Here is a 17423-nt window from a genome sequence, read left to right on the forward strand (position 1 = left end):
TTGTTGTATGTTTCTAGGGTCTCACAAGAATACATTAATAGGCAAGTCTGCGAAGATCTTGATCATTCCTAGTCTTCATCTATAGCGTAATGTATGTAGCTGAATAAGTTTGACAATAAACATAAAAAAATTAATGACTTAGGTGACCCACTAAAACCATGAATCTTGTGAAGGACAGGTGGTTTGGATGCCTTTGTGTTACTGATAATCGACCACAGCTGCAACCACATAGGAGGGAAATTTGTGTGGAGAGACAAGAAAATGGTATTTGAAGAGTGGCAGCAGTCCTTTCAGTTGTTGCAGGAGGCACCACTCTGCTCGGTCACCTACCATGTTGGTGCTGCAAAAAGTTGAAGGAAGGGAAAACTAGGAACTTCTTACTTCCTGGGGATAGCAGCTCTACTGTGTGACCTACAGAGCTTCATCGAACCAGTCTTCAGACTGAAGAGTGCTATAGCACGAACAACAACAGCTACAGCAGCAACAACAGCAACAGCTAATCTAAGATGTATATAAAGTACAACAATGTTTAACCTTTGGTATTTAACTAAATTGCTTTGGTATTACGGACTGTCTTTCCAGCAGCAACTTCCATACAGTTTAAGATTTTTTAGGAACAGCGAATATACCTTTTTTGAGAAGTTCTGAATGGTATTGAAAATTAATGCATGCCAGTCAGTTTTAAACATTATTTTAAATATAGAAACTTATGGTAATACATTCTTTTCAGTATGAATTTGTAAAAAGTTTGATTATTTCAAGGAAAACAAATGTACCTCCCTTGACAACTGTGAAGTACTTGATATCGATCCTTTGCTTACAACTGCAAAAGTAAGCCGGAATAGAGCTAACAAGCGTTTAGGCTGCTATAATGATCTGCACTGGTTTGGTCAAGAGACAGATCCTTCCTCATGAACCCATACACGAAAATAAATCTGACAGGCAATGCACTGAATAATTTAACAGAGAGGCCTTCATACGTTAGTACCGGGTGTTGGTTCTTACAACATTCTCTGCAAGTTTAGTTATGTAGAAGGGTTTCCTATACCAAATGAATGAAAAGCCTTGGCCCAAACTGGCCTCAGTTTATTACAATTACTCCTCACTAGCACATGCATAATCAATAAAGTAATAAATGTCACAATAAAGTCATTAATAAAAGACAGAGTGAGAGAAAGTGCTAATTCAGGACTAAAACTAAACTAAACTGAACTTCTCCCGAACAGGCCATGAATACCCTACGGTAATGACCGGCCGCCGTGTCATCCTCAGACCACAGGCGTCACTGGATGCGGATATGGATGGACATGTGGTCAGCACACCGCTCTCCCAGCCGTATGTCAGTTTCCGAGACCGGAGCCGCTACTTCTCAATTAAGTAGCTCCTCAGTCTGCCTCACAAGGGCTGTGTGTACCCCACTGCCAACAGCGCTCGGTAGACCGGATGGTCACCCATCCAGGTGCTATCCCAGCCCGACAACGCTTAACTTCGGTGATCTGACAGGAACCAGTGTTCACATTAAATCAAGTTTAAACCAGAACTAGGCTGATTTGGCAATGCCGACAAAGAAGAAGTGTGATGTGAGTGACTATCGTTATAAATACACATTCTCGAAAAATTATAATCATGGATGTCAGTGCAGTGATTACCCTGATCATGTCAGGAAGTTGTGTGAAACCCACACACAAATTGAAGACGGTGCTTGGTCATGGATGAGCCCTCGATAAGTGCTATTCATTAGCCACAGTGTGATGGGCTGCCCCCCAGAAATGTAAGTCTGAAATTTTCTGTGTGCCCAAAGCCAGTGTCCTCACGGTATCCGCTTCTCCATGTCTCAAAATCCAGAAAAACGTCTCCCACGTCTCCACCCAGAGTGTCCAAAGAAGTTTGTCTTTCCTCTTTACCTAGCTCAGAACCCATACAAAAGATATTTCGCAATCAGAAGAGTCAACTAAGAATCACTAATCATAATATGTCTTAAAACCTAGCCAACGTTTTATAAAGTAACCAGTGAGCTGCCCTAAGAAATACTCAACTGTGAGAAAACTAAGCTTCAGAATCCTGATTTCATATATCTTTTTATGTCCCCAGTGAAATGTTTTCCTGCATTTGAAGTTTCGAGAGAAACTGCCACTTTCTCATTTCGTTTAGATCACGCAATGAGCTTACTTCCCGCCTTGCGAGAGAGAGAAATTCTCACATCACGTAGAGTTGTGCCTATTTGTCGTAATTCCCACAGAGGAGAGAAAAAAAAGCTTTTAACAATAAACAGCTAACAAGCTGCCCACGAGAAAGGAGACCACCCAGCGCACTGCCTTAATTTTGAAATGTTGTCCACTTGTGCCATACTAGCGCCGAGGCAGACAATACCGGACCCGTAAACGTGTATGTTGCTCTCAGCATCCAGGTCGCTGTTCCCTGCTCCAAGTGGCTTAATGTTTGGAAGCTGACTGTTCTTGAAATAAGTGTCCAAGGAATAGAAAAGCAACTGGAATCATTCAACAGAGGAAAGTCCACTGGACCTGACGGGATATCAATTCGATTCTACACAGAGTACGCGAAAGAACTTGCCCCCCTTCTAACAGCAGTGTACCGCAAGTCTCTAGAGGAACAGAAGGTTCCAAATGATTGGAAAAGAGCACAGGTAGTCCCAGTCTTCAAGATGAGTCGTCGAGCAGATGCGCAAAACTATAGACCTATATCTCTGACGTCGATCTGTTGTAGAATTTTAGAACACGTTTTTTGCTCGAGTGTCATGTCGTTTTTGGAAACCCAGAATCTACTCTGTAGGAATCAACATGGATTACGGAAACAGCGATCGTGTGAGACCCAACTCGCTTTATTTGTTCATGAGACCCAGAAAATATTAGATACAGGCTCCCAGGTAGATGCTTATTTTTCTTGACTTCCGGAAGGCGTTCGATACAGTTCCGCACTGTCGCCTGATAAAGTAAGAGCCTACGGAATATCAGACCAGCTGTGTGGCTGGATTGAAGAGTTTTTAGCAAACAGAACACAGCATGTTATCAATGGAGAGACGTCTACAGACGTTTAAGTAACCTCTGGTGTGCCACACGGGAGTGTTATGGGACCATTGCTTTTCACAATATATGTAAATGACCTAGTAGATAGTGTCGGAAGTTCCATGCGGCTTTTCGCGGATGACGCTGTAGTATACAGAGAAGTTGCAGCATTAGAAAGTAGTAGCGAAATGCAGGAAGATCTGCAGCGGATAGGCACTTGGTGCAGGGAATGGCAACTGACCCTTAACATAGACAAATGTAATGTATTGCGAATACATAGAAAGAAGGACCCTTTATTGTATGATTATATGATAGCGGAACAAACACTGGTAGCAGTTACTTCTGTAAAGTATCTTGGAGTATGCGTGCTGAACGATTTGAAGTGGAATGATCATATAAAATTAATTTTTGGTAAGGGGGGGTACCAGGTTTAGATTCATTGGGAGAGTCCTTAGAAAATGTAGTCCATCAACAAAGGAGGTGGCTTACAAAACACTCGTTCTACCTATACTTGAGTATTGCTCATCAGTGTGTCAGTGTGGGATCCGTACCAGATCGGGTTGACGAAGGAGATAGAGAAGATCCAAAGAAGAGCGGCGCGTTTCGTCACAGGGTTATTTGGTAAGCGTGATAGCGTTGCGGAGATGTATAGCAAACTCAAGTGGCAGACTCTGCAAGAGAGGCGCTCTGCATCGCGGTATAGTTTGCTCGCCAGGTTTCGAGAGGGTGCGTTTCTGGATGAGGTATCGAATATATTGCTTGCCCCTACTTATACCTCCCGAGGAGATCACGAATGTAAAATTAGAGAGATTAGAGCGCGCACGGAGGCTTTCAGACAGTCGTTCTTCCCGCGGACCATACGAGACTGGAACATGAAAGAGAGGTAATGAGAGTGGCACGTAAAGTGCCCTCCACGACACACCGTTGGGTAGCTTGCGGAGTATAGATGTAGATGTAGCTGTAGATGTTCTCTCCAAGGGAGCTCTGGGGGCTGGTCGCCTTCCCAAAAAAATGGTTCAAATGGCTCTGAGCACTATTGGACTTAACTTCTGAAGTCATAAGTCCCCTAGAACTTAGAACTACTTAAACCAAACTAACCTAAGGACATCACATACATCCATGCCCGCGGCAGGATTCGAACCTGCGTCCGTAGCGGTCGCGCGGTTCCAGACTGTAGCGGGTAGAACCGCTCGGCCGCTCTGGCCAGCGGTCGCCTTCCCCCACCTGTCGTGAAGCCTTTCTAAGACTCCATTAGATTCCTATTACACAATGGATCGAACATATAAGTAACTGCACAGATAGGAGAAAATAAAGACAATGGTTAGTGGCTCACTCTTTGCTGTCACTGACATCACCAATGCTGTCAGCTTCCAACATTCATCAACTGGCCGAAATATGACATGGATCACAATTAATTGAATCAATTGCTACTATATATGAGGCATGGCGGTCCATCAATTGACTGATGCGTTTCACAGTGACTGAAATGTCATTGGACTGCGAAGAGGTGTCTGTAGGTTTTACAGATGAGATTAAAATGCAGTCAGTATCGTGAATTTTAAGTTCCAGTTTTAACTTGAGCTGAAGTATGTCTTTAATTTAAATATGAAAGTTTCTGTTCCAAATCGAAAATATTCTGTTGGCGTCCACTTACATGGGAAGAAATTATCTTTATGAAGAAATAATAGAAATCAGAGCTCGCACAGATGTATTTACTTGCCCGTTTCTCCCGAGCTCCGTCCGAGAATGGAATGGTACAAAAATGAAGTGAATGTGGTTCTATGAACCATATAGTTGTGATCTGCAAAATAAACATGTAGATGTAGTTGGAGTTCCTTGTTCAAACAGTTTCTTGTTATTGAATATAAGCTTAGATCATTACAACATTACGTGGTAAGGTGATATTTGTACCACTTTGAATGTAATATCTCACTATAAATAGCCGATTATTACATGACATATTATGAGACGTACATTGTCATAGGCAAGCCATATGGACGTATTACTCAGATTCGTTAACATGTGACGTTGCAAGAAATTATCTGTATCATCAGGATACACAAACTCTTTCAGGGACACATAAGAACTGATAAATAGTTAGTTCAATAACTTGGCGCAGTGGTTAGCACACTGGACTCGCATTCGGGAGGACGGCGGTTCAGTCCCGTCTCCGACCATCCTGATTTAGGTTTTACGTGATTTCCCTAAATCGTTTGAGGCAAATGCCGGGATGGTTCCTTTGAAAGGGCACGGCCGATTTCCTTCCCAATCCTTCCCTAACCCGAGTTTGTGCTCCGTCTGTAATGACCTCGTTGTCGACGGGACGTTAAACACTAACCACCACCACCACCACCACCACCACCACCACCTTTAATAATTTGTATTATTTACAAATGCAACAACACTCTGATAAATAATAGCAGGTTCACGGTGCAGGAACCATTATCATATCTATAATGAGCATAGAAGAAGTCTATGTAGCCCACTATTTTAGTATAGATTTTCAAATGTTAAGGTCATAAGTTACAATTTTGTAAGTTGGTTTCAGTTTGATAAATCACATGCAGTATTCTTCATAATACACAGGTCCTTATCATTTAGTTACTGGAGCGGAACGTTTCCAACAAGGAAGGAAGATTGGAACGTATAGTCCCATCACCAATGAGGTCATTAGAGATTGGCTTTTCAAAAGGGGTAATGTAAGTGACATAAGTAACGGAAGGAACAAGGACCCAGTAGAAACATGATTTCAACAACCGGGTAAGGTGGATTAAATACGAGAAGTCATTTACCATAATACTACTTCTAGATTAACATATTGTTCATATGAACTCAAAAAGTGTTTTTGATTCTTTTGTGATTAATAAAATATTAATAGTAAGGACTAACAACGACAGACATAAAATATAAATCAAAATGACAATTTGATATCGGTTATGTCAAAATCAGTACCGAACCTTTCGACATATGTTATAGTTCCTATTGTATACTTATTTGAGTAAAGTTGCCATTGGTTATTGTAATTGGTTTCATGGGAGATTCCATGGTTACAAACTAATAATTACAAAATTGGTTTCCAAAATAGTATGTTAGATGAATCTGCCATTTACTGAGATGACCAACTACATGGTAATTTATTTGTGAAATCCTACTAAGGCATTACCTGTAATGATATAAAGTTTCTAGTAATAATTAATGAAAGCTGTTACCCAAACTGCTAATTTTTGTAATTTTTGCGAGGAAAAGTTAAATGACTTTACAAGGACACTTGACGAACCACCGTCAAAGTGGTAACTGATGAGGCCAGCTAATAATGATACAGGACTCAAATGTGTAACGCGTATTGGATCCTTTGTCTAAGCACTTCCTATTATTTCAGGCAGACAGAACGTACTATACAGCAACATTGGATAGAACGCAAGAGGTACCTGTATCTAGCTTATTCCAAGAAAACAGTTGAGGTGGATCATGGTCCAAAAATCGACAAATAATTGCATTAGACCATTACATGAACAGCGACACAGCGTAACAAAAGCAGTAACTGGAATTCACCCTTAATAAGGACAGCAAGCTTCAGTTCAGCATACCAGCTGGCCCTTGTGGGGCTGGCCCAGTGGATGCTTTATGTATTGCCCTATTCGGTGATGGACTGAGAATCACTAACGTCACAGTTAGTAGAGCGACAAGATGTTGATACATATTCGTCGTTACTCACTCTGCTGGACAGGGCCTGGGTCCTCTTCGCTAGTGGGAGGTAGACACTTCTTGTTTTCGACAGGTATGGCTTCACTCATGTCGCCCAGCTCGGAAGTGGCTAGTGACGCCACGGACGCGAAACGCCTCGGTGGCCGGACCTTGGGCGACTCCTTGTCCAGTGCAGTGCGATCTGTGGAACTGTCTGGCTCGCCCTTCAGTGGCTTCAGCTCGCTGGCGACTGGTCGGCGCTCGGCATGCCACTCCAGTGGCTGGTAGAGGAGGCTGCATGCGGGAAGGTGCATCGCCACGCCTCCCAGCACCAGCATGGCGCCGCTGAAGCCGTAGTTCTCCAGCAGGAAACGCACCAGGTGCGGCATCATCATCTGCCCCACGTTGCCGCCCGCCATAGACATGCCGACGGCACGCCCTCGTGCTTTCACGAAGTACGATTTGACTGCTATGAAGCTAGAGGGCGCCACCAATCCACTGCCGAGACCTGTCCAACGATAGCTGTTGTATTTTATTTGCTAGAAAACTTCCGATGAGAGGTTACAACTATGAAGACAATTACGTTGTTCTTACAATTAAAAACTATTAGTTAGGTTAATTATTCAAGACACATTTTCAGATGTTTGCAAGGAGTAAGGACGATATAAGAAAGATACTAGCATAGACAGAGAGGACATACCTTACTAAAAGAAACCTACTATCATAGCCCTTACATTTCTGGAAATTACCACTTGGAAAGAAGCACTGTGCAGAAGTGAATAATTTTGTCTTAAACGAACGGGAAAGGTAGACCATTGAATCATTTGTGGACTTACAGAAGGACTTTGATGATAAAATGAGCTTATTTGATATAAAATGAAGAGCTCCTACACAGAACAAACGAGGTTAAAAATATGTTGTTAACATGGAGTGGAAGGAGGTGATGGTAGGACATGTGCTAAAACACAAGGTAATAACTTTAATGTTACTTGTGGGAGCTGTAGAGGACAGAAAGTGTAGGGAAAGATAGGAATACATCCAGCTAGTTAACTGACATAGATTGATCGAATTTCGGTAAAAGGTACGCACTTCTTCCTCTGTAACATAAAAACTTCTTCAATGGGACGGGGGTCATGTGATCTCTGAGGATAAATCATCACTCTCCTGACAGTGGTCTGTTTCTCGTACACTATGAATCATATCACGAGGAACAGCATGCTGTACAACACTTCTGGAACGATAGCGTGATACATTGTCTTGTTGAAGCTACAGGGCACTTGAGATGTGCTATAGGTGAACCAACAGATAAACATTATTGGACAGTAGATTCAAATACCACTGGCTGGTGAGAGCAGATGGAACATGTACCAGGGGCCCATTTCATCCCATGTTAACGACCCTCACGCGAGAATACTCCCCTATTTGTCTGAATGTTGCCCTATTGGCAAGTCAATTGCATCGTTCTGTGTGGTTCTCGAGGTAACTGTAGCTACACGTGTGAACGAACATCTACGGTGACTCACAATGGTGTGTTTCAATGTGCTCCCAACGTCCCGTGCCCGTGTTACTGCACCCATTATAATATCTCTACAATTCGACGTACAGTGGGCAGAAGTGCCTTTGTTGGTCAATGACTCCTGTATTCTGGAGGCTGGGGCAACTAAGGCCATTCAAAATACATTAAGAAAAAGATGAAAGCGGGGTGTAGTGCGTTATCAGTTGAGGAGCAGAGTAAATATATTGTCACATAGAAGAAGGTGTAACTGGATGAATGACGAACACTAACTTCAAATACCGAAGGTTTATTCAGCACTTGCACATACAAGAACCGGAGCGAACTGTCTACGGCCAGAACACACACGGTATATATACAGTCACAGAACGTTCCAGTACAATGATTCTTGAGATTTCTGGATACTTCTAGAATGTAATCGAACCGAATATACACTACTGGCCATAAAATTGCTATACCAAGAAGGAATGAAGATGATAAACGGGTATTCATTGGACAAATATATTATACTAGAACTGACATGCGATTACATTTTCACGCAATTTGGGTGGATAGATCCTGAGAAATCAGTACCCAGAACAACCACCTCTGGCCGTAATAACGGCCTTGATGCTTCTGGCCATTGAGTCAAACAGAGTTGCTGCAAAACGTCGTCAAAACTGTTAAGTGCAAATGGTTGTTGTCTGGCAAACGTCCCCATCTGTTGACTCAGACGTGGCTGCACGATCCGTTACAGCCATGCGCATAACATGCCTGCCATCTCGACTGCTAGTGATACGAGGCCGTTGGGATCCAGCACGGCGTTCCGCATTACCCTCCTGAACCCACCGATTCCATATTCTGCTAACAGTCATTGTATCTCGACCAACGCGAGCAACAACGTCGCGATACGATAAACCGCAATTGCGATAGACTACAATCCGACCTTTATCAATGTCGGAAACGTGATGGTACGCATTTCTCCTTCTTACACGAGGCATCACAACAAAGTTTCACCAGGCAACGCCGGTCAACTGCTGTTTGTGTATGAGAAATCGGTTGGAAACTTTCCTCATGTCAGCACGTTGTAGGTGTCGCCACCGGCGCCAACCTTGTCTGAATGCTCTGAAAAGCCAATTATTTGCATATCACAGCATCTTCTTCCTGTCGGTTAAATTTCGCGTCTGTAGCACGTCATCTTCGTCGTGTAGCAATTTTAATGGCCAGTAGTGTAGAAATTAAAATTTTACAATTCAGGTGAGTTTTAAATTGGCGACCCTGCATGCAACAGTCAAGTATCATAACCATTACAGCACGGTAACTGCGCCATTGCTCCCTCCTTAAGAGAAAAGTGTCTCGGTCTTACGTCCTGCTAGTCCCGGAGTGAGTCGTCGGTCCTGCATACTCCGACTCCAAATCACTGATGTTCGCCCTGGCGGTGATCATATACTTCCTTTGCAGCTACGCTTGTAACTCCATTATTGATTGTAAGTAGTTTATACAGTTTAATTATGTGTATGTAACTATGAAGTGATTGTTCTGCGCTAGTTAAGACCTTTGAATTGTCAGAGGAGAAGTGGAAGTTTATGAAGCATATATTGCAGAAACTTACTAATGTGTAAAAATAATGAAGCTTCATAAAATATGTATACTAATAAAGAGGAATTGTACTTTGAATACTGGTTCATACTTAGGAAAGTTTGATTATATAGTAGAAAAGGTGTAGGGAACCCCCTCCGCTACGGAAGGGGCTTGGCGCGCAGTAAAAGGTGGCTTTGGCGGTCAATCTGGGCGGCAAGAGAGAGAGAGTTCATTACGCAGTCAGTGGCCACCAGTTGTACAGTCGACACCGTGGGTGCCAAGCGAGGCTTTCGGAAGCCGATTTACGTTGAATTTGCCTTGGATGCGATTTTGGCTGTAATATGGAGCTCTTATATAATGGAATGGCTCTAAAATGATTAATACGTCGCCAAGAAGAAACTTGAAAAGAGCCTTAAATAGCAAGAGGTGAGACCAGATAGCCGCCTCGTGCTTGCCACCACCATTGTGCCACTGCTCGACCAACTTAAGGAAATCAGATATGTGTGTTAGTATGTACCAGTATGTTTGTGTGTGTGCTTTTTCAATAATAATTCAAGTCATAAAAACATGTGTGTGAACTTTGGAATTGTCCTGATCACAAAACCGTTTTAGGGTCCTATCCTAAACGTACGAAAGACCTAGTATCCTTTTTCTGAATATTATTGAATTGTTTCTACTTTGAATGTGTCAAAGTTTCAGAGCTAAAGTGTATAAATATTGCTAGTTAAACCACCTGCTTCACATGTAATGGAAAAGTCACATTATTTGACTTACAGGAAAATTGATTTTTGCTTTAACTACTACCATGAACTAATGTCTGAAGTTTTATTTGAGAATAACAGTTGAATAAATTACTATATAGTGCTGAGATATAAACAAATTCAAGTGGGGTTAGAAATTCACATTAGTGTGGTACAATTTGTCTCTGAAGCAGTTACAGAATTTTCACGTAGATAAATGACACTTTATGGGCCCCCATTATATTCTTTTCTATTATGAGAAAGTTAAACTAAATATTATTTTTGAGAAAGAAACCTAAAGTATTTCCATAAATGAGAGAGGGTAAAAAAGTGTTTTTACAGTGTTATTTATGTGCATTTGTGGTTCGTGTTATAGTTAGACCATGACTCTTTCCACGCCCAATTTTAGTGTCGTGATGTCATTGATAACATTTTGGTGCTGAATTAATTAATGATTGAGATAATTTACTGTCATCAATAGGAGTAAAATGCAATTTATCTGTCTTTGGTGGCCATTTTATGCAAATAATAACTACTGCTGTATACTGTTCAGTCCGTCCGGTAGTTGTGCGTGTTCATTGCACTTTACAAAGAGAAAAAGAATGAAAGTCCCTTTTACTAAATTATATTTAAATTTCTAGAACGTCATTTTTCAAATTATTATGTCTAATTAGGCTGGCGACCATTTGGTATTTCATTTACGCTAATTTTACTACTTTCATTACTTACAAAATTTAAGTTTTCCAGTATTCTCCTAATTGCCAATTATATGAAATTCATGTTCAATAGGCTCTATCCAATAGGTAAACACACGGTCAAATATAAAATTACTCACAGCGGGTAACGTTAGATGTGAGTGCCTTACACTTGGCGCTAACGTGGAGAAAGACGTTATACGCTCATCGTCGCCTTTCCGCTTGTTGCCTGTCGCTGGAGCTTCGAATTTTACCCTGGGTTGCAGGATCCTTATAGGGCTTCATTCGAAGGACATGGACCGTATCTCTGATCTGTCATCGTCTTGTGTCGGGGTCGAAATCTTCAACCTCTTAAGTACATCAGACAACTGTCTTACAACATTGTAAGGACCAAAGTAGCGCCTGAGGAGTTTCTCAGAAAGACCAACCTTCTGAACAGGAGTGAAGATCCAGACGAGGTCACCAGGCTGGTAGACAACAGGGCGGCATCTCTCGTCATACCATCGGCGATCGTTTTCTTGAGCTTGCGGCGTTCAGAGTCGAGCTAACTGCCGAGCGTCCTCAGCTCTGGTTAACACCTGGCCGATGTAGTCGTCGTTCACGTCATCAGGATGTAACGGAAACGCAGTGTCCATCGTCGTCGTCGCCTCACGCCCGTGCACCACGAAAAATGGCGTAAACGCTATGGTGTCTTGTTCGGCGATATTGTAGGCCAACGTCACAAAAGGTAGCACCTCATCTCAGTTGCTCTGCTCAACATTGACGGACATTGATAAAAGGTTGACCAAAGTCTTATTAAGGCGTTCAGTAAGCCCGTTAGTTTGCGGATGGTACATAGTCGTCACGTGATGAGTAATGGTGCACCGACGGTTTATGTCTGTCACAACATTCGATTGAAAAACTTTTCCTCAATCCGTAATTAACGGCCTCAGGGCCCCGTGTTTTAATACCATGTCTTCCATGATGAATTTGGCTATCTCGAATGCCTCGGCTGTTTTCACGGCTTTTGTAATGGCATAGCGTGTCAGATAACCAGTACAAACAATTATCCATCTATTTCCACTAGCAGACGTTGGAAATCGTCCGAGGAGGTCAATCCCAACACGCTTGAAAGACGTTTCGGCTGGTGGAATTGGTATGAGTCGGCCAGATGGTTACTGAGGAACTGTCTTTCTCCTCTTGCACTTTCGACAGTGCGACACATAGTGACGGACACTCCTAAATACATCTGGCCAGAAAAATCTCTTGCGAATCCTATCGTATGTCTTAATAAGTCCTAAATGTCCGGCCTCAAGTGTGTCATGGAATTTCTGTAGAACATCTAAGCGCATGTGTTTAGGAATCACTGGTAGCCACCTCTCTCAAAAGGGATCAAAGTTTTTCTTGCAAAGTAATCCATTAACTTTTCTTAGACTGTCCTTTCACATCCTCTGACCGATTTAAGACAAGCATAATTTGAGATATCTTGCTCAGCAAAGAGTTCCTGCAGCTAGACAGTCACTATCTACATCAAAGTCTTGATGGTCTTGCAAAGGGTTTCTTGAGAGACAGTCGGCATCTTGGTGTTTTCTTCCACTTTTGTACACCACGGTAATGTAATACTCTTGAAGAGTCGTCCTGTTAGATCCTCTAAAACTGCCAACCAACAAAGATAACGATGGTCTGTAACAACTGTGAATGGCCTTCCATAGAGATACTGTCGAAACTTGCACATGGCCCAAATCACGGGGAGACATTTTCTTTCTGTAGTTGAGTAATTTCTCTCGGCTTTTGTGAGTGTCCCAGAAGAATAGGCTATAACCTTCTCTTTTCCATCTCCGCGACAATTTGCACCAGAACAGCACCGATCCCATACCCACTGGCATCTGTGTGTAGTTCTATAGGTGTTCTCTGATCATACAGACCAAGTACAGGGTCAGTTGTCAGAGCTTTTCGCAGCACATCAAAAGAATCTTGTTGAGCATCACTCCAGATAAATTTAGCATCGGCTTTTAACAACTCTTGGAGTGGCCTGGCTTTGAAAGAAAAGTATTTGATAAAACGACGGTAATAACAACATAATCCGAGGAAGCTTCTCACATCCCTAATACTTTCAGGAATAGGAAATTCCGTTGTAGATCTCACCTTTTCTGGGTCTGGCCGCACAGCTTCGTTTGAAACAAGGTGTCCAAGTATTCTGATTTCTTTCGCTCCAAACCCATACTTTCTTCGATTAAGTTTCAGTCCGCTCTGTTGGAGACACTTAAGAAAGGCCCTCAGTCTTTATATGTGGTCATTCAATGTCTCTGAGAACATTGTAATGTCATCTAAATAACAAAGGCACATCCTCCACATCTTGTGACTTAGAAGATTAGCCATCGTCCGTTCAAAAGTTGTTGGTGCATTACACAAGCCAATGGGCATTACCTTAAACTCATACGTTCCCTCAGGGGTGATGAATGTAGCCTTCTCATGATCAGCCTCATCTACTTCGATTTGCCAGTATCACGAGTACATGTACATTGCTGAGAAAGACTTAGCTCCCTTCAGAAAATTTAGTGTATCTTCAGTTTGTGGAAGAGGGTAAACGTCATTTTTAGTTATCTTATTAAGCTTCCTGTAATCAACACAAAAGCGTCAACTGTCATACTTCTTCCTGAAGAGAAGCCACTGGTGACGACTATAGGCTCTGTGAAGGCTGAATGATGTCATTCTTCACTATTGATTGATGGTCTCCAGTGCTAATTCGGTGCTTCACAGTCGATTTGTCTAATTTATTCTTCACCTGGGATTGAAGCATTCAGAGAACTCTTTAAGAATGGCAAGTGGCTTCTTCTGTTGTTTCTTAGCGAAATTTTGTGATAGACAAGCTAGAAGATCTTGTCTTGTAGTGGTAGCGCTAATTTCGCCCACAGACTCGGCATGGGAGGATTCTATAATGCTGAGCTGTTCTGCAATTAACGACTCAGAGTTTGCAATGCACATGTGTCTCAGAAGGATCTGCGGTTCTCGGTGACAGTTAACTATCTACAATTAACCGAATCCGTTCTTAAATGAGACGGCAAAGGCTTGGATGACCAAGTAATTCTTCAGTGGTATGCTTTTCTTACATTCCACTACAAGATCCGTGGGTTGATGAGTGGCATGCCACGTGATAGGTACCTTTCTAGCGCAGACTGCGGGAATGATCACTTCATCCAACACGTATTCTCCACACACTCGGATGCGCATCTTCCTGTCCACAGTATCTCATATTGTCTAGCATCATCTACGGGCGACCACAATCTATTATTGCCTGAAAAGCTCTACAAAAGTCCCATCCAAGAATGGCATCATGACTACACTTTTGCAAGACGCTGAATTCTCAGGGCAGTGTATGGCCACTAATACCCACGCTAATGACACATCTTCCTGTAGGTTTTATATATTTCCCATTAGCCACCTTCAGCAGAGATGTTTTGACGTCGACGAATACGGTTTTCTGCAACGGTACTTCTCCGAAACGACTGAAGATGATGCTCCAGAGTCCACAAGAGTTTGAGCTGGTCGTCCATCCATGAGGATATCGACGCCGTTTTCTATCATTTTTGTAGTGATCGATGGCGGAGGATTTTTCTCTTCGACGGCATCACCAGCAAGGAACGTCGCACCCTCTAGTTCTTCAGGTTGCGGAGTCTGGGTGATCGGCAGGAGTTTCTAAACTGCGAAGGAGACCTTGATCGGCATGTTGGGGAGCGTCCTCTCCAGCTGCTAGCTTGCGGCGATGGTGACCTAAATCGTCCTGTACCCACATCTTCTTGTTCATCTCCGTCGTCCCGGAGTTGGCGTCGGCTAAGATCGGTCTGCTGTCTTCTGGCGCTGTCGTCATCAAATAACCGCCGCCTTTCTCGACAATAGCGCACCAAATGTCCCGTTCGTCCGCAGTAAAAACATATTGGTTTGTTATCCTGGATCCTCCAGACGTCAGTCTTCCTTGGTGCCGAAACAGATTCCTCATGCGTCATTGTAGAAACGTAAAGTCACTTGGGTCTCGACTCCTTCACCGTTTTAAAGGGAAATGAAGGACGACATATTGCGTTCAATGTCTGATCCACTTCCTCCCTTATGACGTCATGAAGCGTCTCGGTTATTTGCTCGCCGTGCAATCCACGTGCCTTCTGAACTTCCTCTGTCATTATCTGACGAAGAACACTTGTGAAATCAGTTTCTTCCTCCATCAGAGACATCGATACGATGTTTGAAAGCCGCTCAAACTTCTTGCGCGTACTTCTTTTTTGATGCATTGTCTCGATATACTGTCATCATCGGGACAGTCGCAGGTTCGAATCCTGCCTCGGGCATGGATGTGTGTGATGTCCTCAGGGTAGTTAGGTTTAAGTAGTTCTAAGTTCTAGGGGACAGTCACCTCAGCAGATAAGTCCCATAGTCTCATAGCCATTTGAACCATTTGAACTGGCACCATTTTATGATGTCGTCTGCTGTCGAAACTTCCTTCAGGAGTAGGGCTTGATACATATACTCAGCAACACCCTTCATGAGATGTGCAAGCTTTTCTTCCTCCTTCATTCTAGGATCCACTATTTTACACAGCTCCAAGATGTCTTAAACGTAGGATGCTGTACTTTCTCCTGGACGCAGCCTTGCTCATCTGTCGTTGTGTGTCACCGAAATAGTTGCGCAGTTCCGCCAGGGATACTTCCCAACTTTTGAACTTCTCCTCGTTGTTCTCTTACCATTGCTTGGTAGTGCCCTCCAAGTAGAAACACGTTAGCCAAACACACAGCGACATCCCAATTTGTTAAATTTGGCTATACTCTCATATACCTTCAGCCACTTGTTTGGATCTTGGCCATCGTCACCAGAGAACCCGGAAGGATGTCTCATGTGGTGGCACACAGTTGCTGCCATCGTAACGTCCTCTTCTTCTTCTGTCTCCTGTAGATTGTGATCTGTTGAATATGGCTCGAACTCGAGTTTCTCGCCACGTAAACGGCGGCTGTCTCGTGTTCTGATGGGAGCCACTGTGCCGTCGATAATGTGCGCTAACACATCACCCAGCGTCTCCACCAGAATAATGCCACGTAGAAGAAGGTGTAAGTATTTCAATGACGGAAACTAACTTCACTTAATCAAGGTTTGAATTGGAAAAACAAGAGAGCGGAGCGAACTGCCTACGGCCAGAACACATAAGGTATATACCATTGCATCTGTCACATACTTTGTTCTTCCAAAGGTATCTATAGCCGCTTTAGAAACTATCGCTTGCAGGATATTTGTCTGTATTGTTGCTTCTTCTATAGATTCAGCTAAGTGGCAAGATCGTCTGTAGAAGCCGAACAATCAATAATCCTCAGATTATCACTCTCTCTCGCAGTTATGATTTTTAAAATACTTTCTTCTTCTGTTCTTTTCCTCAATGTCTGACCACCTTTCCTAGCACATAATTGAACATGTATGGCCACCATTCATCTTACACCAGTTTTGAGCTCAAAATGTTTCAAGATTTCACCTAAAAATGTAAATTAACATTTTATATTTATCAGTGTGTCTTTTATTATTGCAGATGATCTGTCATCACTCCAAACACGTTTGAGGTAGTGAATACTGTTTCTCCGTCATTCGATGCGTTTTTTTTTTTTTTTTTTTTTTTTTTTTTTTTTGAGGACTACATAATTTATAAATGCTTTTGATTCTAATTCCTCTGTAAATTATTGGAAAATTCAGATTTAAAATTGGCACCACGCAGGATTGCCCATTGTTTAAATCAAAGTTGGTACTCTCCCAATTACTGACTCAGTTAGCTTTCCTGTCCCTTTTCTAATTCATTTGAAAGAAATTTGTTTGTTACTGAAAAGATTTCAAGTTCAGTCTTATATCATTTTTGTGAATAAAATGACTTAATGGCATTCCCCAATTTTCAGTTATAGTTTCTGCTTCCCAGATATTTGGAAAGGCCCCTTGTAGCTTCTTTATTGTCTCAATATCTGCAGTTTTTTACATTCCCTTCGTGGTTGCCTATTTGCTTTAATGTTATTTTGCATTTCAGTCATGCTGGGTGGCTCTGAATTTGTGTAAAAACAGCCCAGATTTTATTCGAGAAGTTTATTCTTTACTATTTAACTACTTGCTGAAATAAATTGTTAGTATTTCACAGTTTTCTTGGTTGATTAGGGCTAATTTTACATCCTCATTTTTGAAGCTGAAAGTAGGTGGTCTTTTGTAGGATTTG

The 17423-nt window shown here is 42.3% G+C and overlaps 1 protein-coding gene across 1 annotated transcript in view; it reads right to left on the reverse strand.

Moving 5' to 3' along the window:
- The window catches only part of LOC126272521 (monocarboxylate transporter 2-like), a 115285-nt gene that overhangs the window by 47528 nt on the left and 50334 nt on the right, over positions 1–17423 (reverse strand). Inside the window, exon 5 of the mRNA XM_049975429.1 lies at positions 6739–7215. Coding sequence (XP_049831386.1) covers positions 6739–7215 — 477 coding nt within the window. The remainder of the gene's footprint in view (positions 1–6738; positions 7216–17423) is intronic.

The sequence above is a fragment of the Schistocerca gregaria genome, chromosome 5, assembly GCF_023897955.1.
Source record: "Schistocerca gregaria isolate iqSchGreg1 chromosome 5, iqSchGreg1.2, whole genome shotgun sequence".
NCBI classification, from domain to species: Eukaryota; Metazoa; Arthropoda; class Insecta; order Orthoptera; family Acrididae; genus Schistocerca; species Schistocerca gregaria.